This window comes from Rhipicephalus microplus, chromosome 3 (assembly GCF_043290135.1).
Source record: "Rhipicephalus microplus isolate Deutch F79 chromosome 3, USDA_Rmic, whole genome shotgun sequence".
Lineage (NCBI taxonomy): Eukaryota > Metazoa > Arthropoda > Arachnida > Ixodida > Ixodidae > Rhipicephalus > Rhipicephalus microplus.
In genome coordinates this window covers 255,902,361-255,928,026 of record NC_134702.1, presented here as the reverse complement: position 1 = coordinate 255,928,026, position 25,666 = coordinate 255,902,361, and the positions used below count along the sequence as shown (strand labels likewise).

The 25,666-nt window shown below is 45.7% G+C and overlaps 1 protein-coding gene across 1 annotated transcript in view; it reads left to right on the top strand.

Moving 5' to 3' along the window:
* Nucleotides 1-21,713, top strand: part of LOC142804222 (testis-specific serine/threonine-protein kinase 2-like) — a 46,468-nt gene extending 24,755 nt beyond the window's left edge. The window contains exons 2-4 of the mRNA XM_075890916.1: nucleotides 7,948-8,122; nucleotides 11,596-11,786; nucleotides 20,852-21,713. Coding sequence (XP_075747031.1) covers nucleotides 7,948-8,122; nucleotides 11,596-11,786; nucleotides 20,852-21,085 — 600 coding nt within the window. The 3' untranslated portion in view covers nucleotides 21,086-21,713. The remainder of the gene's footprint in view (nucleotides 1-7,947; nucleotides 8,123-11,595; nucleotides 11,787-20,851) is intronic.
* Nucleotides 21,714-25,666: the final 3,953 nt, after the last annotated feature.

Genomic DNA, 25,666 nt, shown 5'->3' with positions numbered 1-25,666 from the left:
GGAAATGTTGTAGGCCCGTGTGCTCAGATTTGGATGCACGTTAAAGAACCCCAGGTGGTCGAAATTTCCGGAGTCCTCCACTACGGCGTCTCTCATAATCATATGGTGGTTTTGGGACGTTAAACCCCACATATCAATCAATCAATCAATCTTTAGGAAAGTACCATCATTCTTTTAACCAAGCCGCCGCGCCGTGCATACTCCTCTCTCGCTTCTCGGGCCGCGACGAGCATCGCGCATGTTATCAGCGTGACATGGCATTCTTGATAGGAAAGGGGCACGAGCCCGGTTATAGGGCCGGCGCCCGCGCGGTGGCTGTTCGGGAGAGGATATAGATTAGGTTTGGACACTTGGGAGAGGATGGCTGGACACTTCGGAAAGGATATGGCAGAGAGTGTCACTACTTTCTTTATATTAAGGGGTTTTAGTGGAAAACTGCATTGCTGCGCCACCTACCATGACGTGCACCACTGAGCTCCGGTTATTGTTCACTGCTTTAGAGATTAGGTCTAGTAGCACCACGTTATCTATACGCGCCGTCGCTGATCATCGAGGCCACGCATGGCAGCCTCGACACTACGCTGCGGCACAGTAGGCGGCGCAGCAGTACAGTTTCTCACAAAAGCTCGGAGGGAAATCTGGCGCTAGTGAGCTCCTGGATGCAAGAAAATGCCGGGATGTGTGAGGTTCGAGTTACACTGGGATTTTGATACGTCAAAGACGTGTCTGGGTTTACTATAAAATGGTTGATTTCTTCCTAAAAGGGCACGTAATAAGCTATTCAGTTTTATCATCGCACAGAAACGTTTTTTTTATTTAACAATGGATACTTTTACGTCAATGTACACCTTTACAAACCATTAGAAGTAACCAACGGCCCATAAACTTGGCAGGCAGAAGACAAAGCGAGCGTTCCCTCTACCACTTTATGTCGTCTGTTTCTTTCACCGTTTGGTTGTGCCGTCAAGGCAAGTGGACTTCTATTTTAGAATATAATACGCGTGGATGAGATCGCATTATAAGCTTTTTGTTTGAGAGAAACTTTATTTACGCTGTTATATTCCCTTTTGAGCCGAAGCCTCACTCAACACCAGCCGACACAAGCCTCGCAGACACATATACCGCCATTCCCAGAGCTCCAACGGGGCACCGTAAGAAATTCGCATAGATAGTGGCGCCACATTTCCCTCTAAGTATTTCATGAGAAATTGTGTGGGCACCCAAACGCAGTTTTCCGCCGCTTTGCCATGCGCTGCACATCCCACAAACTTTTGTTGTTTACAGTACGTAGAGCGTTTACACGGCGCATATGTTTTAAAACTAGACCGCACTCTGTCCGCCCATCTCAGCATGCATCCGTCCGCCCGTTCAGCCATATATCTCTCCGTCCATCTGTCCATGTATCTGTCTGTCACACTACACGTGAGTCCGTCCACCCGTGCATGAGTGCGTCCACTCGTGTACATGTCCGTTCAACCATGCGCGCGTGCGTACATGTCCGTACAACCATCTGTTCGTTCGTTCATCCGCCCGTGTATCTGTCAAACCATCCGTAAATGTGTGCATCCTTCTATGTGTCTTACCAGGAGTGCGTCCGTTTGGGTATGAGTCTCTCCATCCGATCATTCATGACCGTCCACCAGTGTATTTACATAGAAACTATCGTGAAAGCGCTACTAGACAGGCAATAAAAGCATGAACAGATGAGAACATGCAAATGCTTCTAACTTGTCTGTTCTCGACTGTTCCTTCTCGTGTGTCCTCTTTCGTTGGGCTCTTACGATGCCTTTCATGTCAAAACACCAACTCGCCCAACAGTCAACTCTTGTGAAGCCCGTGTATCTGTTTCTTCATCCGTCCATGTATCTGTCCGTCCGTCCAACCATCTCTCCCCGTATCTGTCCAAAAGTACGTGTGTCTATCAATCGGAGCATGCGTGCGTTCATGTTTCTGTCCATCTCTTAATAATCGGCGACTTCAACGTATATATTACGTACCTTAGGACATTTGCCCTATTATCATCCTTCACTTGATAGATCCGCAGACATTTTTTTTGCGTCTTGAATTCAGAGTATTAGTTGATGACCACTTAAGGTCCACGAAAAAGCGTTCTTTCAGGGAGGTAATTCAGGCAAATTATTTCACTTGATCACGAAATAAAAATCTATTTGTCGTTCTTGTTCTCCCCAAAAGTACCAGTCAGAGTGAATAGGTGCAGTTTGTACTAGACGCGATGATACTCGTTATCACAACTTCATGCATCAAAAGAAGGAAAGAAAGAAAGAAAGAAAGAAAAAGAAAGAAAGGAACAAAGAAAGAAAGTAAAATCGATGCCTGCGAACTCAAAAGCAACACCAAATTTGTGAGAACGGATCAAACGCCATAAAACCATTCGACGTGATCAGGTGAACTCAACGTTCGATCATGTGAATGCGTGCCAAAAAGACATCAACACGCAGTCAAAACCACACACATTACTTGTACTAGTGTAATCTTTTACTGCATTGCTCGTATTATAGACGCCGTTTTAAAAATCACCCCAAGAGCACTCGACGTAGAAAAGAAAAAGGGAAAGGAAACCAAGAGCTTGCGTTACTCAAGCTTCACGCAGAGGAGGCATTCGTTGACTGCCATTAGTCACCCTTTATTCTCACTCTATATGAGAGTCTTCTTTTCGGATACCTTGGAAAAGAAAACATCTTCCATTCACTTCTAAAATGGTTCCTGTACTGCTGTACGCAACACTTAGTCATCTTGCGGAACTCGCGACGATTCAGATGGGTGATAAGGAATCAGGCGCCACGTGCACGTTCAAACAAAGCGCAGAGTGGGGTAAAACATGGCAGATACGGGAGGCGACGCAGCATCGGCCCTTTCAAAGAATGGCCATACTCTAAGTGGGGCCGCTCACTTCGAGGCACTGTACCTGAAAATTTTCATTTGTCATAATGGGCAAATGTGTTGCTGTGGCCTCAGTGGAGCCACTATCTGGGTCGGCCGTTTGGTGCAGCCTAAACGCGGGAGTGGTTACCTACGATTAAAACCGAATATTCCACAACTGTGCATAATTATTCCTTCAGCCAATCAATAATGAAATGATGCATACGGTTTTATTCACTTGTAGTGTATGTAAATTTTGGAAGACGCTTGAGCTTCGCCTTGAAGAAAAGAACACGACAGTGTAATTCAACCCTGTTTGCATCACCCTCTCAATTGCTGGTCTGGTCTCACGTCTCGGTGAGCACCTCATCGGCAAATAACTCGAGGACAGAAGGGCCTATGAACCTCTAATTTGGTTCTTTCAAGCTATGCTAGAGTCCTCTCTAGAAGTGTGCTTCGTTAACATGAATACGGGACAAAAAATACATCACACAACACAAGGAGCGCCAGCTCGTTTATTTACAGTTACAATAACGTAGCCCTCTAAAAGGGTGCGCCAATCAATCATGCTCCCAAAAAAGACTGATGAGGCAGGAAGGATGCGCTAAGCGAGAGAGAAAAAACACAGAGGTAAGCGGAAGTCGTGATTCACAGAAACAACATCTACTCATAAATAGCTCGTAGCTTTTAAAACACTTACGGCAGCCGCTTAATGAATGATAATAAAAGCCCCCGAGCCTTCTTTCATATTGCTCAGAATCTAAAATTTATCTGTGACACGCTTCTTTCATGGGGCTACGATGTTGCCAGCCAATAAAGCAGTCCGCGCTCGTTCTGTTGCATTCTGCATTTTTTCGTTCCATGCACTTGTTAACAAAGCTCACTTTTGAAGATGAATCATGCATCGCAATATTCTTCTTATAAACTAAAGTACCTACTCCATATGGTTTCGTAGTGCCAGATACGACAAGATTCTTTTTTTTTTTCGCGTTGTTAAGACACCCACTATGGGTCCGTAAGACAGCACGCGCACGTGCTGCTGCAGATGCTTTTGATGGTGTTGTTCATATTGGCTAAATATGCCTTTGCGCTTTGTGATTGATAGGCCTATTAATCAACTACTCGTAGCGTAGTGCACATCTTCCGACAGCTGGTAGAATCTGGCGTTATTACCACGGAATATTACAGCTTTACGCTCCTCCCATTGTAAAATGTTTTTACGAAAGCGTTCTTTTTTTCTGAACAATTTCTGGAGCATGGACGTATCTTTTTGGTAGACACCTGCTTGCCTCACCAAAAAAGCCCGAGCTCTATTCTTACTCGTTTTAATGATTTTTAGATGCGAAGCATCTTAGAGTCGAGTTCGGTCCGGTGTGCCTGCGGTGTAACCACCCTTACTGCGCATGCGCGTCCCCTCCCCCTTTCTCCTGATCTATGCTCCTCTCTCTCTCTCTCCTCGCTACGCCGACGCAGGAAACGTCCGTTTCCTAGCCTACGCTCGCATCCCTCGCTCTCCTGTAGCCATAGTTCCCCGCACCATTTACAACTCCATAGCGCATGCGCGTCCTCTGCCCTTCTCTCTCCTCTAGCTCCTAAGCTCTCCACTCTCTCACCTTACAACGCCGATGCAGACAGTGTCTGCTAGAGAGCTTCTTCATTAAAAACAAATCGACTGCTCACACTCCTCATCAGTTCACTCCTCACCCCATGTAGTAATAGGCACTGGATCTTGACGTCCAAGATAATGCCAGTGGGAGATTTATCCTGTGCTTTGTTGAACAACTGAAATTCGTTGTGTGCACGTCAACTAAAAGCGGGCTGCGGGTCTCTGTGTCCACTCGGAGTCTTCTGTCTCTCATTGGCCATTATCAGCGATTGGCATGTTGCAGTAGAAAATTCCGGTCCACCATTGCGTCCTTTGTGCCTCCCGAGACTTGTCTCCTAAGCAATGCCGCGATGAGCGCCAGCGTCAACGCCACTGCCAGTGTAAGCGTCCGCGCCCGCTGCTTGGAATTCATGGTTCATTTTAGTGGGAAACGATGTAACTTTTTAAAGTTTATTCAACTCGCACATTTGTAGGCTTTGCGTAGCGAGTAAAATGATAAAGCATGATATGAAACCGCCAGCCCACAACCGAAAGCAGGCTCAGCGGTCACATTCTTCTTCTATATAAACATACTTTCGCAACGCGAGACTACGAGTAGCTACGGCGTAACTACGGAAGACGAGACAAGGACAGAAAAGAGCGCTGACTTCAACTGAAAGTTTATTGGCGAAAACGCTGAAAATACATACTCGAAACAGAAAGCAGCACATCACAGCACAACCGCGCAACCTATTGCGTCACAGCTAGACAATCAATATCTCGTTAAGTGGGTACGACACCACACTTTAGCCAAACTCGGAAACTATTATGTCATAACCAGATACTCGATTTTTTAATGAGTGCAACTGAAGGCATGCTGATACATAGATAACCCAGCTAAGTTCTATGTTTGAGTGCCGAAGCGACGTAACGCAGACAAAAGTAAACACTGAAGCTAAAAATTTGTGCAACGCAGTGCAAATAAGGAGGCTATCAAGATTCATTGACAAAAGCAAGAAGTTTAGCTTGAATATATTCTTCACAGTCAAGACTGACAAAGTCGACCGGCCGCTTTGTGTCATTGTTTCGGAAAATAGGATGTGGAAGAAGCAAGTGGCCTTGTTTTTACAAGACAACCTAAACTTGCTGACTATCGACGACCCTTTTGCGGCGAAAGTTTCTAATGACATTATTACATTTATTTCATGCAACAACAATGGTCTAAGTGCTTGCTTCGTTGACATCAAGGATCTTTACTACTCTGCACCCCATGACACGCTGCTATGGTGCATTGAGGACTGCCGTGACAACTTTGGCTCAGTTGCGTTCCAGAACTCGGTGGCCGTAACAGTCAGCGGCTTTCTTGAGCTTGTTGGCTTTTACTTAAAAACAACTTCTGTATTTGAAATGAAGGCACTTGCATTCAAAAAAGAGGAGTGTGCATCGGTCCATCCATAGCGCCAGTTTCAAGTGACATTTTCCTTGCATAACATGATCGACTCTTGGCTAGACACCTCGACTAAACGGCTGTCATAAAGTTTTTTATGTTTTGTTGACAATGTTCTCATACTTTTTGACTGTGAAAATAGGGGCATCAAAGCTTCTGTTTTGAACAGATGATTTCTTTTCGATGAGTGTATGGCATCTCTGACTTTGACGCATGAGCTGCCGCAGGATGCTTTGTTAAGGTTTTTAGATTTCAGATTAAACGTCTCAAGTGATCACCTATGCTAGAAATACGAGCCTAGAGGAAGCGAAACACTTCTAATGTACTTGTCAGCTCATTCGAAGCTCGGAAGCTCGTAAAGAGAGGAATCGCTAATCATTGTTTCAGAAATACTCTCCTTAAGTCTCGCGGACACTGGTTAAACAGCAGCTTTGTTGAGGAGGCTTGCCGTCTGATTAGTGCTGGTTTCCCCGATCATGTGCTGGTTTCGGTGGCATAAAAGTTGCTTAGGACCATTAGACAGGCCCATGGAGCAAAAGTGAATTGCGTGGCCAGTAAATGAAAGCGTGTGGCTTCGATTACCTATCTCGATAACATTTCTAACATTTTGAAAACGATAGGTTATATGGTTGATGTTAAGGTTGTTTTCTCTGCTCCAAAAAAAAAAAGCTTTCAGAGTTCTGCAAACGGGTAAATGCGCAGTCCGCACGAAGTTGCTGCTGCACAATCACATATAGAAGGCTTTTCGTATCTTATCGAAGACAGTCGTTTATTGGCTCCCGTTGTCAGGCGGCAATATATGTGTTGGGCAAACGGACCGGTGCCTGAATGAGCGTTTAAAGGAGCATCATTACCATGTATACTAAGCTGTGCAAGGTCATTTGGGCATCCGTTGTAGGGATAGTGGTCGCACACCGGAATTTGAAAAGTGCACTGTTGTAGCCAAACACCGTCACCAGCTAACATGATAGATTATGGAGGCCACTTAATAGCAAATGCTGGGTGATCTATGTATCAGCGTGCCTTTGGTTGCACTCACTAAAAAAGAAAACGAGTATCTCACTTTGACGCAATAGATTGTGAGCATGCGCTGAGGTGAGGTGTTGTAACCATTTAATGAGATATTGAATGTTCGGCTGTGCTGTAATGGGTTGCGCGGTTGTGTTGTGATGTGCTCCTGCCTGTCGCGAGCATATATTTTCAGCGTTTTCGCTAATAAACTTTTTGTAGAACTGAACGCACTTTTCTATCCTTGTCTCTTCTTCCGTAGTTAGGCCGTATATAATCGTAGTCTTGTGCTGTGCAAATATGTCAATTCCATATCAGCACCTAGCCCAAGCATCTGTCTTATCAAATTTCATAGGAAGAATTCACACAAGATTTTGCAATGAAAGCCGTACTAGAAGTTTCTCAATTGTGGTCCAAATTTTCAAAATTTAACATCTTCCTTTTTGTAACGTTTAATTTCAGTGATTTTCGTTTTTAAGGGATTACCTAAACTAGCGCTTATCCCTTTCTTGTCCTGAAGCCACGCACGTAAAGCATGCCTGTTCATATATGCATGATAACCCGAATATAGAAAAAATCGTACCCAGGGATTAGAACGCAATGCTTGGACACTGTACAATATCGTTCGGACAAACAGTGCGACACAGTGCTATTTTTGTTGAGCTGGTTTGCATAGAAGAACCGTACGCATTGGTTTTAGGCGCCGGGCATCACCTTTCTAGACGAGAACACATCCCACCTAGTGATGAGCGCTCCAGAATATTATCAAGAATTGAACTGCTTTTCTCACATCCATGTTCAATATGTGAGTGCATAGTAAATCTGCCATATGCCATAGGGCGGTTTTTAAATCGCAATCACCTTAACGGGCTTGTGTTGCTCTTTTTCGCTGCTTCACCGTAACTATATTCATAGCGTAAACAATGGTATGCGGACGCTTCACATACAATTCTATGAAGGAGACCTAGAATATGTAGTCTAGAAAACGTGCTAGACGGGAGTAGTAAATACGGATATTTCGCTTCAGAATGCTGGGCGTCTGCATGAAAGAACGGCTCATCACATATTCGTTCAACTTGCATCCGCCGTCGCCTACCTCCACCGCCACAACATTGCTCACCGCGACCTCAAGTGCGAGAACGTCCTCCTCACCACTCAGCTTGTGGTCAAGCTCGCGGATTTCAGCTTCAGCCGGTACTGCAGTAAGTGCACGCAACCTCGTTGCTCGCCAGTGTCAATCGCACCTCTCTGTGCAGGTGGTATATTACAGAAGGTAAAGCATGCCTTTTTTTTCGCTGTTGCACCGATAGCCTTACGCTAAAGTGGAAAGCAAGCACGACTGACAAGGTCTGACTTTGGGCTTCTTGCATGCCTAAATAGATCGTAGAAGGGTAACTTCTTTCCGTTCATCAGACCACCATTCAACTAATTCTAAGGTGTTCCAAAAAAAGAAGACATATTCTTAGTATTCTTAGTATTTAATGAGGTGCTATTTTTTCACAACTTATTATTTCAAGTGGGTATAGTTCTGATATTCAACATCAAATAAGTAGGACGAGCTATTAACCACCACATAAACTACTGTTAGGTACACCTATATGACTACATGCGTTTTATAATGTATTTTTTATTATTCCGTATTCATAAAAAAGATTAAAATAGCGGAGAAACGCTACAGTATTTCATCATCACTGTACAGTACTTCATCGTCACTGTACAGTACTTCATCGTCATTAAATATGACGATGTGGAAATCAAGTTTTGTAATTTATGTGGGAAGTACCGTGGGCACTTTGGGCACTCTTCACGTGTGCAGATACGAATATTGTCCACTTGCCTTTGTTTGTACGCCGATTTACGAATTGCTACTGTCGACTACATTTTGGAGCATCTGGCGATTATAGAATCGACAGCACTTCCTCTACGAGATTGTCTAAGCGGTGTGGCACCCTATTCTAGGTACAACTGCTAAATGAGCATTGAGGACAAGAAGTCCTTTCATTTTAAGCGTGAATTCTACAGCTTGCAATAACTGGCACACACACTCCAGCACATGCACCCAATTTATGCATGTGACTGGATCAAGAACTACTCATTGCAGCACACTGTTGTAGTACAATGATCATGACGAATAAAATCATTATTATGTGGAGTTCAATGTCCTGAAGCCACCATGTGATTATAAGAGACGCCGTAGTGGAGGGCTTCAGAAAGTTCGACCACCAGGGTTTTTTTAACGTGCATCATAATCTAAGCAGACGCCACAATGAATAAATGTACATACATTTGTGAAACTCAATGAACACTTTTTCACTTTTGCTGTGCAAAAAGAAGACAACAACAAAAACATAGCTGATCCCTTTTTACGAATATGTTTAACACGAAAGTGAAACGTGCCCCGCCGCGGTGGTCTAGTGGCTAAGGTACTCGGCTGCTGACCCGCAGGGCGCGGGTTCGAATCCCGGCTGCGGCGGCTGCATTTCCGATGGAGGCGGAAATGTTGTAGGCCCGTGTGCTCAGATTTGGGCGCACGTTAAAGAACCCCAGGTGGTCGAAATTTCCGGAGCCCTCCATTACGGCGTCTCTCATAATCATATGGTGGTTTTGGTACGTTAAACCCCACAAATCAATCAATCATCAATCAACGAAACTGAAACGTGTCTTAACAAAGGTAATTGAGCGTTTATTCCACAGTTTTTTTTCGCCACAAGGGCGCAGAAATGAATGCTACAGCAACGAATTGCAATGTCATGCGAACAACGGCAAGCATCTCGAAACTTGCCGCACACACTAAAAGCAGACAGCATGCACGAAGTAAGCATACATAGGACGAGCGCTGAAAATGAACGGTCACAGCTTGACACTTGAAGCATGCTGCTCAGACAGAAAGACGCACAAAACGAACGCCCAAGTAAACGCAAGATAATCACGAATAACTGTCACAATTCTTACTTTTACGTGTGTGCGCTGCGTGCTCATTTGTAAACACGGCTTTGGCAGCGAGTGAAGTGACCTTCATTTTTTAACTTGCGGTGGAAGCGCGAAGGTACAAAGAGACCGAATTCTGAGATAAGCGCGCGCGCACTAGTGAGCGCGTTTTGACTATGCCTTGTGTAGGTGCGCGGGCATAGCAACGCACGGAATGACGCAGGTTGGCGACCTTTTGAGCGAGTGTGCCCAACCAGCACCTGGAGGCGCTGGTTTAACGCTACTAAACGCGTGCGTTTCTCGCGCAATATGGATAATGATCACGGAAACGTTCTCAAATTGCTCCGCTCTTAGCATCGCCAACAGTCCATGGCGTATATAGATGGCCTGCCGTTAACGTTGCTGACTATGTACGCTCCGTGGCGTAATGATGAGCGCCTCGCGCTGCTGATTGAAAGGTGGCTGGTGAGATAGACCGCAATGTTTTTGTTTGCGTTTTTTTAATCGATTGAGATACATTTTACAACGTCACATCCGTGACGGAAGTACATCATCAAAGCCATGGTTGACTCCGTTTTGAGATATTTTCGCGATAAGATAACGTGACAAAATAGGTGTAAACGTAAAAAAACCAATAAAGAACACGATTTCAGCCATCTACATAAAGTTGGTGAGTCGATTCTCAGTAACTGGTTACGTATAGGGGCTTTCATTTGGTAGGCACAGAAGGCATCCGTAAATTGTTTCAATTGATATAAAGAAGTCTATCTACCTTTAGCACTTGTCACGCATTTGTGAAAGGCGAAGCGTTAATATGATTGCTTTCAGATGGGTGTTTGGCCTCAGCTCCTGTGTGGCGTCAGCGACAGCGCGCTCCTGTCGCGGAGCTGCTACAGTAAATGTTCACGCTGAATGCTTGGACTATCAAGACCAGGCGCCTTAGTTAGACAACGAACCTGAATGAGATGTTTACCGGCGAAGAATGCTCTTTGTTGTAAAGAATCAGCGCAAAAGAAATGAAGTATACAAGAGTAGAAGGACACAAAACTGGATGTGCAGTTTCTTGGTGATGCTGAACTCTCTGACAGGCTACGTCGAGTATTAGAGCTTGCTCCTAAGTTCTGGTTTGAGCCAGAGCTCTGTACGCTTCACTCATTGTACCTTACTCTCTCAAAGGGAGCGAACGTCGTGCGTATTCATTTCGCAATGTTCCTAGGAGCGGCCCGCAAGTTTTTTCATCTCATCGTGACATGACTAAGCAATGACTAAGTGACTAATGACTAAGTGAAATGACTATCAGTGCTGTTGGACGAATTCTACACTAAGGAGCCCATCAAGTTATCTGATTGCGAAAGTGCCTGCTGATGGTGAAGTGCCTTCAGGCACCGTTTAACTTTTTTTCTGGCAACCGAACTGATGATGAATGTAATTATTACAACTACAATAAATTACAGCCTTGCTGGATGGCGCAGGCAGTGAAATGGTGGTCTCTTGACCTAAAGTGCTATCACGGCATGGCATAGGTTGGCTACGTGAATGCTGGATAACCCAGTGAGTTTAACCTGCCGTAAAGATGCGGCACTTTCATCGCGCAGTTGGGGACATCTTGCTCAGAATTCTTGCTCTCATCTTATTGCCGCATATTTTGTCACACTGGTTCCTGTTATTGCCGCAATACAGAGAGCGAGGGCAGCGTCCTTGTGTTCCATGGTGTCTGGCGCACGGTAGCCTGGCCTCGTTTGTGCAGGTGGTACTGCGGGGAGGAAGAAGAAATTCTACAGTGAGACGTACTGCGGCAGCGAAGCATACGCGCCCCCGGAAGTGCTGCAGGGCATCCCCTATCAGCCCAGAAAGGCGGACATGTGGAGCCTCGGTGTCATACTTTACGTCATGATGACCGCCGCACTGCCCTTCGAGGATGGAAACATTGTGCGGCAGGTGAGTGAGTGAGCACGAGGCTTTGGAAATACGTTGTATTATGTGACAGTTGAGAAGCGGCGACGCCGTGCAATTACCTCATCATGCGGTGCCTTGTGGCGCAATCTTGACGCCACAGTGACACCACTATGACACCGTAGAATATCGGATTGTCATTTATGGTGTGATTGTACATTCAGCTAATGTAGTTTTTGGTGCACAGACTTGACATATTCACCCGTGTATCACCTGGCTTCTGACTGATTTTTGTTGTTTAGATTTTTCGCTACAACCAGTTGACCCCGACCATTTCCTCCTAAGTACTGCGTGGTGTTTCAAAATCTCGAAAGTGTCTTCAAACGTAAGATACACAAGGTTTTTTTTAATATAAGCAAAAAAGTCACCTATGCAAATTTTCGTCCCCGTAAAAGACCACCTTATGATACAGAAAAGCACCTTTCCCGTTCGAAAAAAACTAAAAACAAAACATAAATTCGTGCATATATGTTCACCATCTGTACATCTGTGCTTCAAGACTGAGTCATTTCTTACCAAACATCCCAGTGATATCGGCAACCATCTGAAAGGTATTAGAAAAAAAACTTTGTGCTGATTATTTTTGTTGAGAGCAATAAATTGCAGAATATTTCGGGGGCGGATAATTTTTTCGGTTACTGGTAGCCTTCCATGGTTCTCAGGGTGTCGTCTGAGTGTTGTTTGACCAAAAATTCATTCTGAAATTATCACCCCCGGTTTCAGTATCAAATTTACTTTCAATCAAGCAAAGACCTTTGTAAAATGTATTTAGAGCGCAATATTGTAATATTCCTGTGAGTTTCATTCCTTGTGATGGATTAAAATTTGACCAACTTATTTCATGGTTTCAGGTGCAAAATGTTGATTCAAACCGAAGTCTCAGCTTTTATTCATTATTAAACATTTGTCTCTCTTTTCTGCTGTAGTACATGATGCATAAATAGTTCAATATTTATTACTGATATGGCATGATCCTTTTCTATTTGGTATTTCACTTGATGTTGAAATTATTTTCAGGCCGCTGAGGGCTCTTACGTCTACTACAAATAATCACTACCCCGAAAAGATTATCAATTTGTACAACATTAAGACGCAACAAGCAGCTTAAAATAACAGAGCTAAGTTAGTTGACAAGTATTCAATCTGAATAACAGGGCGTTCAAAGAATGGCACAATAAAAAACACAGAATAAAATAACCGACAATGTTTGGGCGAACCACTACGATCGTTCGGTGTTACCGTAAATCGCCCATGACACAGACGCATGTAAATGAGTGTAAGCAGTGTACAGTGTATACAATGTTTATTGGTGATAACTGGTAGGTTGTGTTGAGTTGTTAATTTCATTTTGCCTTTATTATTACTGCTTAATGGTATCGGATTTAGCATGCAGCTGGCCAAGACGAGGTCTGTGCACGTTCCCTTGGTGGTTCTTGGGTGCCTCTTTTCCGCCTCTTTTCCAAGCTGAAACTGCAGTAGGCACTGATTGTGCATATATGTTGACTTAGACTTTTTGAAGTCCAGCCTTTCCCTTCTCTCTTGGTATGAAGCTCAAATGTCGAGCCAGATTTTTATCACATTTTCGCGTTTTGTGCATCGGCGTCTAGCAAAAGAAGCCTGTACGTTGCTCTTGATTGCTCATAATCAAGGCATAATTCGCAAGTGGCTCAGAATTCTGCTCAAGAAGATGGAATCGGCTCTAGGATTTGTCGTGGAATACCTTGCAACGACGTTGGGCAGCTGCTTCTGAAAGTTACATTGCTGCAAAGAGTTCATTCATCACAGGTGTTGTCGAGGGAATTGCGCCCTGCAGTAGCGAGTATTGGCAATCCCTGGTTGAGCACGTTCATCAAAGCGCGCGTCTGGCATCTTCCGAAAGTAATGTTGCTTATCATCAAGAAAGCACGGAGAATGTGTTAAACACCGAAGAAAGAAAAGTTTGATTAACTCGAAAGACAGTTCAATAAATCACTTCTTTACACTATGAACAAGGTTGAGGCCCCTGTCAGGCGGCCACCACCAAATTTTGTTGAACTTCATCAACGGAAGACTTCCCTAGGGAGCTCGACGGATATGGCGTTACTACGCCCATGTTACTAGACAATTTTACAAGCTTTGGACAGAAGCCGAGAGGGGCCGATTAGGCACTGCTGCACAATCTCAGCATGGAAGATTTCGCGACGAATCCCTCTGATATTTTCAATCGTACGATTCGTGTGAATCATATATGAAGGATAATTTATTTACGCTGAAGCAAAAAAAAATTCACCTTTTTTTCACAGATGCGTACACCTGCGAGCAGGTTGGCAGTAATGCTGAAAAGAATGCTGGCAATGCTGTACGTATGTTTTGATGCGCGTTTTCTTTACGTAAGCTGATTTTCAAACACTGCAAATCGTCGCTGTGCTCCTTTAAGTCACGCTACCACACAAGTTACATTGTTTTTTTACATTCTCGGAAGAGCACATGTCTTATGTTCAGTATACACGAAGCCTTTGCTCTGGATTGGCCTCACAACAGTTGGCGCATCTGGTGCCGGCATGACCACCAGCGTCGACCGAGAAGGAACAAAGCCCGCATCAACTACTGCTATCAATTTTTGCAGTGTTGAAGTACAATAAGGAGAGAACAAGTTGCAGAGAAGTAAGCAACATGTCGTGCACGGTTAGTGTGGCTGGCACAGACTCGAAGAAACTTCTTGAAAAGGGCGATGTGATGATTTTTGGCGAGGCATGCTGTGGAGAGTATACGTACACCTGTACGCGTATTTACGTTTCGTTCAACGCACGTTATCAGCGAATTAAACAGTGAATAAACTTGTAATAGCCATAAGGTTTATTTCTGTGTTGACTGAGGACCATTTGTGATTGCAGTTTTTTCCGTAACTACAGTCTACTGGGTGTTATGGATCGTGAAGTTACGTTTGCGCGTCATCCAACACGCATGCGCCACGCCCCTGCACCTTATCGCTACATACAGCCCCCACAGAAACCGTTCTTCAGTGACTGCAAGAAATATGACAGAAACAACGTGGCCACTACAACAGAACGACACGGAGTCAGCCAGGCCTTTATAGTGGAAGACGAGTGTCCGTATATGACACACACAGCAAAGCGTGTCCCGCCACAGTGGTTGGTCCTGCCGGGCCAACGAGGTCGTACATTGTGGATACAGACAATGGGCAGTTGCAGCTACGCCGCACAAGAGAACATATTAGAGCCACAGAAGTCGTGGCGCCTGCCTGTGAGTCCCCTGCAGAAAAGCAAGCAGCACCAACAGACGCAACTCGAGGCTTTCTTCGAAGAAGTGAGCGCAGAGCCGCAGCGTTATCCACTGCCATAATTTAAAATATAGCAAAGCTACTCATGATTGCAAACAAAAATATCCTGTAACGCTTGTTTTCTTTTCTTTTTTTGCCCCAAAGAAGGCAAGATGTAATGGAGCAAGAAGTTGCGTTTGAGCGTCATCCAATGCGCATGCGCCGCGCCCCCCCCCCCCCACTAATCGCTAGCCTCCTTATACACTCGGCTGCGTTGATGAATAAACGACTTTTGTTCTTTGCTACTCGTCTGGCCTACCCCAGGGTCGAGAGTACTACCTTCCACCGTTAAGGAATATCATTGAACTTTCTTTGCGAAAAACGTAGTTTAACTTCCTTCATGTAAGGAAGACCATATGGCACGGACCACATCTTTGTTGTCGTAAAGACGAGGGAGATAAACTGAGCTCGCGGGTGGCCGTGCGACCGTGGCATTAAATGCGTTGTGGTAAATTGTGCTGCATAGCTGCTTTTAGAGGGGCACTCATGGACGCACAGAAAAAAAAAGCACAACCAGAACAGGTGGGTGCAAACTATCAACTTTGGGTCTTCCACGAAAGAAGAAAGTAAAAACGAGTGAAGGGCTGAAATGGCAAACAGCGAAATGGGAAAGACAGATTAGGCAAGTGAAACAGCATTCAACAATGTCACACGTGTCTATGCTGCGCAGTGCTACTCAGCTGAATCGTTTTGCATAAATCCCTTCTGCATGCTATTCTTCACTTACGTGACCTTACACGTGCACCTGTTTTAATTTCTGTGGGTTTCGTGCACGTTCCGATGCTTACTGATAAACATTCATTTAGACATGTAGCCTTTTGCTGGTCACTCTTTAGCATCGATTACGTTTACAATAAGTGAGTTGCGAGTCAGCGCTCGCATGTATCGTTCAGTTCCTTTTTTATGTCTTCTCTACTACGCAGTTTGCTAGAAGATGAACTCTTTTCCTGTTCAGTTATTGCAAGACCGTAAGATATTAGAGACTTTTCAAAATTAAACCATGAGGATGGACACTACAGTCATTTAGCGGAAGCCCATAGCACCTTTCTTTCTCAAGTTTCGATTGATGTCAATGGTTTATTACACTCTTGGTGAAATTTATGAGATAGCGCTATTACCGACACACTTTTGTCTGCTGGTGGTGCCCTGATATTCCTGCGAAACTTTCATTTCTCCTCAACTCGCCAGCTGGAAAGTGCAGGAATTAATGTACAACGCTACAAACCCTCAACTTTATTTTAAACTTCATCGTAATTTGCCTTACTAGAATCACTGATTACCTCACCACGAAAAGCTCGAAACTTAAATGAATCAGCAGTTGAGAACTACCACAGCTTATCGCCCATAAGATAGCCATTTTGCACGCAATGATGGACGTTATGTGGATCTGCAAGAATTTGATTCCAAATATTGCGACCTCAAGCAGGGTTCAAGAAGAACGGAGCAAAAGTAAAGTGTAACCACTGTCCAAAGAAGCCACTATAAGCACACTGCTACTGCTTCGAAGATTCTTGAATGGAGTGCTTTTTAATAATTAATTTACTTTTTGATACCTCAAGGGTACCAACTAGAACGTTATATGAGAAATTGAATTGAAAATATAATGTACAGGTATAGAGTAAAACAGAAAAAAACATAAAGACACAAAAACGCGGCAATGAATTCAAGTTTGCATAGCTGAGAAAAATCGAGAATTTACCCCCGTTTTTGTAGGTTGTTTTATAAAAGAAACAGCAGTTACACCTATTAGTTGAAGCTATGTAGTAGATCTAAAGCACGTTGCATAGCGGATGAGCGCAGCCTCTCCCAGAAGGTCTTTCCAGTCAGGCAGTTCGAATGAACCATAGTCCAGGATTGTAGTGGTGCAGGCTCTTTGTTTTATTAGTGTTCAAATGACCTGTCCAGAGAGCTGGATGAGGTAGTTAGATCAGCTGGCTGTCACGAGGTACAGAGTGATAAATCTGTAATAGAGGCATAGGCGAGAGGTTCGATGACGAGAGTTAAGACGAACTAATTCCAGTTTACATTTTAGCGAAGAAACGCTAGTGTTGGGTTGAGTCCTCGTGTAGAAACAATCCAGCAAAACGATTCTGAATAGATTTGATAGATCTGCTGATGTTAGTATGGTATGATTCAAAGCCAGCAGAAGGGTATTCAAGCTTCGATAACACAAGTGCTTTGTAGACGAGCAATTTTATGTGTGGCTAACCTATGAAGAGGTTTGTCAGTATTTTGTCAGCTGAGTTGATACTGTGTGTTACATGCTGTAATACTGTGTGTTACATGTTACTCTTAAGTTAAGTGAAGACATAAGTACCTAAAAGAATAGATATAACACATAGAAGAGTTTTTATTTTGTACACTAAGGGAATGTAATTAGGTTTATAATCGCATGAAATGCGCACATTTGATATGAGCCTTGTATCACACCAGTCATGAGTAGGAAGGAGGTATTGCTGAAGGGAAAACACGTCAGAAGGGTTATGAATAGAGCGGTACAAGACGCAATCGTCTACAAAAAGATGTATTGCAGAGGTTACAATAAATGGCAGGTCATTCATGTGGATGAGGAATAGAAGTGGTCCAAAAAAGAGGCCTCATGGTACACTGGCGAGAACAGGAAAGGTAGACGATGTATATATCTTAGCGTGTGCAAACTATTTTTGGTTGGATGAGAAACATTGAATCCAGTTACGAACAAGTCGATGAAAGCTCAGGCGTGAAAAATTTAACAAAAGACATGAATTAAGCACCTCATCAAGCGCTTTTTAAAAATCTATAAAGATAGGGTATCAGTCGGGATATTACAGTCAAGGTTTAAATAAAGCTCTTCGCACGAGCTCTGTCCGCACGTAATTACAAAGATGCGTTGATTGAAACTTGAATTGAATGCCGTCACGATAAGACAGCTGTAAGATGGTCCACGCACATCAACAGGCTATTCGCGAGCAATGTCAAGATCAACAAGATTGTAATGTAGCTTTTAGGCGAGTGACGAATTCGTTAGGAGTAAAAGAGTGATCGGACATCACAATGCGTCAACAAAAAAAAACTTTGTACACTCACGTACAAAGGGCCGTTTGAGCTGACTCACTTGACCTTTTAAGGGCATGCATTTCGTGCACATTCTTTTCATGGGGCACATTGCACGGCTATCTTGTACTGGCACCTCACCGTGAAAGAGAACTCTGAATTCAGGTTTGACTCTGTTTAAAAGTAGGAAGTGGGATTGATTTGTTGTTGCAGTCTTGGTGCTAAATCCTCTTCAGAAATGTTCCGTAAGGTCTTTTAAAATGGCAACGTGGACTGACATTTTCGACACGGAACGAATCAATATTCGTCACGGCCCGCTAGCTACGACCAGTTTGAGACCCTGTATCTAAGAGAACCGAGGCATGGCGATTCACAGCTGCAACGAGACAACCCCGTGTTTCATTCTACAAGGAAGAAATTTCAAAGGAAGGTAGGTATCTTATCTGAAGATGATTTAGCCTTCAAATACTCATGAAGCATATCCACGACGAGCACAAGGGTTTGCAGTGACCTGGTTGTAAAAGACCAGAGAGGAGGACGTGAAGAGATCTGTCTGCACTCACTCCGAAACATCCATTGATTGAGGCTGAGAAAATTGTGTCGAAGCTCAGAAAGACCTTGCATCTTGCTTGACTCTACTTGTAGCCCCAAGCTCATTAAGAAACGAGAAAAGGAGTGTTGGGCTCGAACTTCGTGCGTTCCCCGAATACCTTATGTTACCAACCCAGCGGCCGGTGACCCCTCGCCAACAAGGAAGCAGGGTCACCGGAATGCGGGACGATGACTGTCTGCTGGCCACAAAGGACGCGACAACTCCCGTGCCGCTGTCGGGCTCAATTATGGCGCCTTACAGGAGACCAAGCCAGGCTGCAGGTGGCTGGTACACGTGGAAGGTACACGTGGAAGGTACACGTTGTGGTGTACACGTATCCCGAAGGAGTACGGCCACCAGCGTGGGTCCGGTCTTAGCGAGCCGCAGGGCACGCGTTAACCGTCGCCGTGGCGGGAAACACGATACTGCTCAAGTCGCAACACTTTATTGTGGCAACACCAAACGCAGTACAGCCCGTTGCAAAAAGGCGCGGCGGGAAAGCAAGTAGGCTTATCCACGCCACGGGCACAAAGTACTACACAGGGTGCCACGAGCACGTCTCCGCGGTAAAGGTAACCCACGGAGACATCGGAGCAAAGGCCCGGTTGCTCGAGCGAGGGCAAAGGCGCTCGCGTTGGCTTCGAAGGGAGACGGGTCGGCGTAGCGAGGCCACGCACTAGGACACCGTACTGCCCTTCGGCCGTGAGTACGCAGCGGGGCAACAAAAGGTGAGCGTTCGCATCGGGCGCGAGGCGCCGTCAGCGAAGTCCGACGAGGCCCGAGCGACGGGACTCGACAGACGGAAAAGAATGCGTGGCTCACCGTTTGACGTCCCGGACTGTACTCGCCGCTCCCGACGCAGCGCGCGAAAGCCTCTCGGGGGTCCCCGCGAGCGGCGCCACAGTCAACATCCGCTACCGGGTGAGGGAGTTAAACGTCACTCCGCCCTTCCCAGCGCGGCTGACGGCAAAGGAGGGCAGACATGTCGGGACATGAGAATGGCAGAAAAGGCGGGAAGGCCCGCGCAAAGGCAGCGGGCCAGCCTCAATTCCCACAACGTGGAAGGTACACGTACGCGTCCACCGGACAATCAGCATCAGCGGAGGCGACGGCATTGGCGCAGGCGCCAATTGTATTGATGGCCTGTCAACCCGGCATCGCGGGAACTTACTCGGAGGCGCTTTTCCACGACCTGCCAACGCCCGTCGTCGACCATTCCGGGAACCGGTGTGAAAGAAACCTGAGCGATGGCGGGGAACCGATGAGTGGGCAAGAGGCGGTGGGTCTTCGAGGTTGTGGCGAGGAGAGACACATTCGTGCGTTCCGATTGGACTGTAAGAGTGGTGCGTTACGATTGGACTGTAAGAGTGGTTGAATGGGGAGACAGGGGATAAAACCAGGGGTGCAGGGACAGTGAAGGGAAAGAAGGAGAAACGAATAAACGTCTCTATATCCAGATGATGTCGGAGCGGTCGTTTCCTCAAGGTGCCAGCAGATGAAAAGTTCTCGTCTTCGGCTTCCTTGGCGGCAGCAGCGAATGTCGCGCAACAAGCGAGAGGCGAGTAGAAAGAACCAAACGGAACGTTACTAGGAGGAAAGAAAGGATGGGGAAGTTAGCCAATTCTATGAAAGAATCTTATTGGGCCCACCGTAAACGGTGATTGGAAAGACTTGAAAATTTCGAAAGATTTAACTTCACTGGTTGGCACAGCAGGACCCACCATCGTCATAACGAGTAACACAAGGTCATGAAGGCCTGCAATAGTCCTCTGAATAACACTGCTGATTAGCTAGAAACATCAAAGGATCAGATCTATTGGAAAGTTCGGTTGAAATATAACAAAGATCAAATATTAAAATACCGCAGAGGAAGGATATGTAGAGAAGGGACCTCATGTCTCTTGACTGATGCTGAGTGGCATAGGTTTGAGACGAGAAGTTATTGAATATTCCGTTTACTCACGTCTCTTCAGAATGAATGCCGCACACCGAGTGTATTGAAGTGTATTTACATGGGTACACTTGCGAGTATTTATGTTTGATACCTCTAATAAACCCTTTAATAAACAAAAAGAAAATCTTGACTAAAATTTTTTGTTTTCATAGGTTCGCCTCCAGATGAACCGCGTGATCCGTTTTCCCCGACACATGGAATCGACGCACGAGTACCGCAACCTGGTTCGCCTTTTGTTAGAGCCGGTGACAACAATACGAGCAACCATGGGCATGGTTGTCAAGCACCCCTGGCTCCTGCTCTATCCGGACCCTACGAACACGCAAGTTCCGCCTTTGGCTGCAGCTGTGCGCGAAATGCACATAGTTCATTACTTATCGGCCTAAGTAAAAACGACGTGTATGACCATGGTGACGCTAGGACAGTGATGGTTGCTTGACCATTTAGAAGTACTTCTTCGTCTAGGTTTCCAGGGCACATGGCATCCAAGATGTACGAGTTTGTGTAACCGAAAGTTTGAAGGTTTAAAACACATGCTATCTTAAAAGCAGAGAGAGTACTACCAGAGCAGAACACGTTTGTTACTCTCACAAGTGTTTCATCTTGTTTGAAGTCGGTGCCGGTTTGACTACTGGACTTACTATTTCAGGTACGACAGAGTGGAGTAAACTGCTAATTGAACCCAGGTTAAGTTTTGCTTTAGCTGTTCCACTTGCCTCGCTGGTTGCGCGACATAAGCTGCTGCCGCCAAGGAAGCCCAAGACGAGATTTTAGGGGTGAAGCTTCTTAAAGGGGCACCCGTTCATCCCTCGTAGTCATAGTCGTAGTGTGTAACAAGTGTTACATCTTGACCTTCAAGGTGGTGCCGGTGGGAGATTTCTTCTGTGCTTTGTTGAACACTAAAAATTTTACGGAGTGTGCGTTAACTAAAAGCCAAATGCTCCTGTCTTTCATTCCCCATTAGCATCCATTGACATGTTCCAGTAAGAAACGTAAGTAGAAGTAGAAGTGTTAAAAGCCAACTTCTGCTGTCTATCATTCCCAGTAGCAGCCATTGTTTACCTCCAAGGTAGTGCCTGGTGAGATATCTCCTGTGCGTGATTAAAAAATAAAAAAAAAATTTGTTCAAAACGTCATTGATTGATGAAATAAACCAACGAAAGACGCCAGATGTTTTCTAAAAGCAAAACAAAATACACCAGGTGTTTTCTAAAGCAGTGGTTTTATAATCAAAACCATATCGATATAGGTTTGCAGTTGTCGATGCTTGTTGCCGTCGGTGTGTGCTCGTGTGGTACATTGAGCACTATCTGACAGGAAAAGGTTGCTACGTTATACTCGCTAGGCGCAACCTCCTTGGTTTTAGAAAGGTTTAGCGAGCGTTGGGCCGCAGCGCCATGAATACAGTGAACTAGCATATACCATGAACTCGCATATACCATGAACTAGCATATACCATTTTTTTTTTCATCTGCTGGCACCTTGAGGAAAGGACCGCTCGCACATCATTTCGATAGAGACGTTTATTTGTTTCTTTTCTTTTTTCCCTGCCCTGCACCGCTGGCTTTTATACCCTAACTCCCCATTCAAACACTCTCACAATACAATCGGAACACAGAGATGTCTCTCTCATCGACTCTCGGTTGGATGCTGTTGAAGTTGGCAGGCACGGAGTCCTACCTCTTCGGATCTTCCTCGAAGAACGATCGCCTCTCGTCACGCTCAACTTCGTTTACTCCGGTTTCCGGAACGTTCGATGTCCGGCGTCACCGAGCCCTGAGCATGCACCTTATGGGCACGTGCCTGCAAAGCTGGGCTGACAGGCCATCAGTATATTTGATCTGTGTATCGATGCCGCCGCTGGTTTTGGCTGCTACAACGGAGCAAAAGTGCACCTTCCATCCTTGCAGCTGGACTCTGCTCCCATATGAAGTAGGCACCACCATTAAGCCCTTTGGGAGACGTCAGTCTTCTCGTCCTTTGTGACCGACGAAGGTGGGCTGACAGGCCATCACTATCTGGTTCTTAATGCGTAGATGGCTCTGAGTCGTTTCTTGCGCGGCCGTGTTGTGCGCGATGGTCATGCACAAAATGATGGCATCCCACGTTTTCTTTTCGACATCGACGTACATGGCCAGCATGTAGGTGATGGCCTTATTCACACGCTTGGTGAGACAATTGGCCTGTGGTTGGTATGTGGTGGTCCAGTGGTAGCTTTTCTGGCTTTATACGAAGGCCGCCTGAGTTTGATCAGCAGTGACGGCTAATTCCTTGAATGCTATTAGCCTTGACTCAGTACTCTAATTGGCGATGAGGACTTCCGGGGTACCAAGACGAAGGGCGATATTCTCAATGAAGAACGTGGCTACCTGGGTGGCACAGCCTTTGGGCAGGACCCCTGTTTCTATGTGGCGGGTTGGTAGCTATGATGATCTATTTGTTTTCACAAGTGGACTTTTGAAATGACTCCGGTAGGTTTGACCATATATGCTGGAACCGTCGGCGAGGTGGCCTATTTGGCGGTGTCTTCGAATGCTGACAATCTCGGCAAGTCTTCACCTAACGGGACATGGAAAAGTACGCTGGAAAAGCTTAACGATTTCTCCGCGTTAGTTGGTCGTGAGTTCACAATTATTAGCGTTGGAGAAAACATCTATATTACTAGCGGCCGCAGTAGGTTGCGTAACGGCACAAATCGAGACGGACACCGCAGGGTCAGGCACAGCCGCAGAGAAAACGCAGTCGAAAACTTCATAGTCTCCGACACATTCCCCATGGAGTACTAATGAAGCGCTAGCCGAAGGATTACATGCGACACCTCAGCCTAACCATAGTAAAATGCGACCATAGCCAATGGAAGCGAGAAGTTCCGAGGGTGCGTGGTACTGGCTAATGGCATAAAAAAACAGGTGCTGTCGCAACAGGGGCACATGATACCGGACTGAGAGTGATGGAGAACGACGCAATGGTGACGTCCAAAGCTCCAAAAACCTTTCTGGATTGGCAGTCTTCAGGATTGAAGCAGGGCAGAGATAATGTTAGCTCAGAACAAGCTCAGTCCACTAGAGCAGAATTTTAGAATAGGAAATTCTATTCAAGAATGACGTCATGCGAGAAACGGAGCAGGATTACAACTTTGATGATATACATGACAGCTTGAATATTGACTCGTGCGGTGCGCAATAAGGACGGCTGAATATGGTGTCACGTAGCCGTTCAAAAAGCGATATCGATACGGAGAATGATCATCTTGTCCAAATTGCGGCAGGATTTCTCGCTTATAACAGATACAACCAGTCCAGTGTCGACAAAGGCACGTATATGAGCGCCATCTACAGATAGTTTAATGTAGTTCGAAATACAAGTACTAGGTCTTGAATTGTTTGGCCGTAACGCTGCTCTTGCCTCCGGAACTGAGGCTGTTAGTTTTCTCCTCGTGGTGGGCTGTGGTGACGTAGCATAGGGGGATAGATCGGTGACGAGGAGACATTTACCGGCGTCTGTCGAATCGGCGGTCGCTGGTAGTTGGGTCCGGAAGAGGATCAACAGGAATGGCATAGGAAGGTTGAGCGTGGTCATTATTGCAGGCTGCAGCACATGGCAGTTGCGGCTGAACGTAGTTTGAGGCCCCTGCACTGTCACGACGAGGAAAGCCGAGCCAGTGGCAGTGGCGAGTGACGTGACTTGGAATGCCCCAGAGAAAACATATAGGCCGATTATTCTGCGTGTGCCATTAGTTCAGGGCAGAGGCAGCATTTGCTGAAGAAGAAACTGAGGGTGGGCATGTCAGTAGTAGCTGAGACGTCTGAAATCTGCCAGTAACTTGACAGACGGCAGGAGGCGGCGGAGCACACGATCGAGCCGCAACAACAGCTTAGGTGAGAGGGTCAGCAAGAGGCAACGGAGTTGGACTAGAGGGCAATACTTCGGCAACTTGCGTCTCGATCACTTGACGAAGAGATGGCGTCAAGGACACCATCGGCTCAGATCTGGTGATAATGATGGACAGTTGCCGTGCAACTTCCTCGCGAACGAACTGTTTTATCTGTCGAAGCAAAGCGGTATGATCCATGCTGTCACGGCGAAAGCCCAGGCATGAAAGGTCTGCGCTATCTTGAGCCTCGCCACGTGTTGAAGCACGCTTTTACGCAGCGCTTTTACGCACCGTAACTACGTCAGATTTGATGACATGCGCAACTCTGAGGGTTTTTCGCAGCAAGTACCTGGAATGTATTGTCATCAACGCCATTCAGGATGCGTTTGATCTTACCTGCTTCGTCCAGGGATGAGTCGACCAGCTTGCAAAGCGAGAACACTTCCTCAATGTAGATCGTGAACGTTTCACCCTGTCTTCGGACTCTGTCATGCAAGCTCGAAGCCGGCGTACAGCAGGCCGTCCACAGACCTCCGTGAACATTGTGAAATCTGACCCAGTGGTGTATACGGTTTTATGATTCTTGAACCAGCCTTTTGCAACTTCGTTCAAGCAGAAGGTATGGTTATTCTACTTGTCTCTGGCATCCCACTTATTGCAAGTGGCCACCAGCTTAGACTCAGCCAGCCAGTCTTTCATGTCGTGCTCATCTGTTGCACTAAACATGGGAGGATCACGCTACTGGTGGGCGGCAGGACAAAAAACAGGCGTTGGTGCTGCATCGAGAGTGGCCTGACAAGGTCCCGCATCAGCCAGCGTGGCAGGTTGTAGTTGCGTCCGGTTACGCAGTTCCAACAGATCCAGGATGAAGATCAGGCTCACCTAGCCATTCCACCAATTCAAACAAAGTTGTGTCAAATGCAGAAGTCGCAACAACTGGCCACAGTAGCACGGTTAATTGAGCTAGTTGGTATTCGTTCATTTTTTAACTGGATAAGGGCACGCACACAGACACGGACACTAGAACAAGAAAAGGCACAGAACATAAGCGCCACTCACAACTAAAGTTTATTTGAAAGGAAGGTAGGTACAC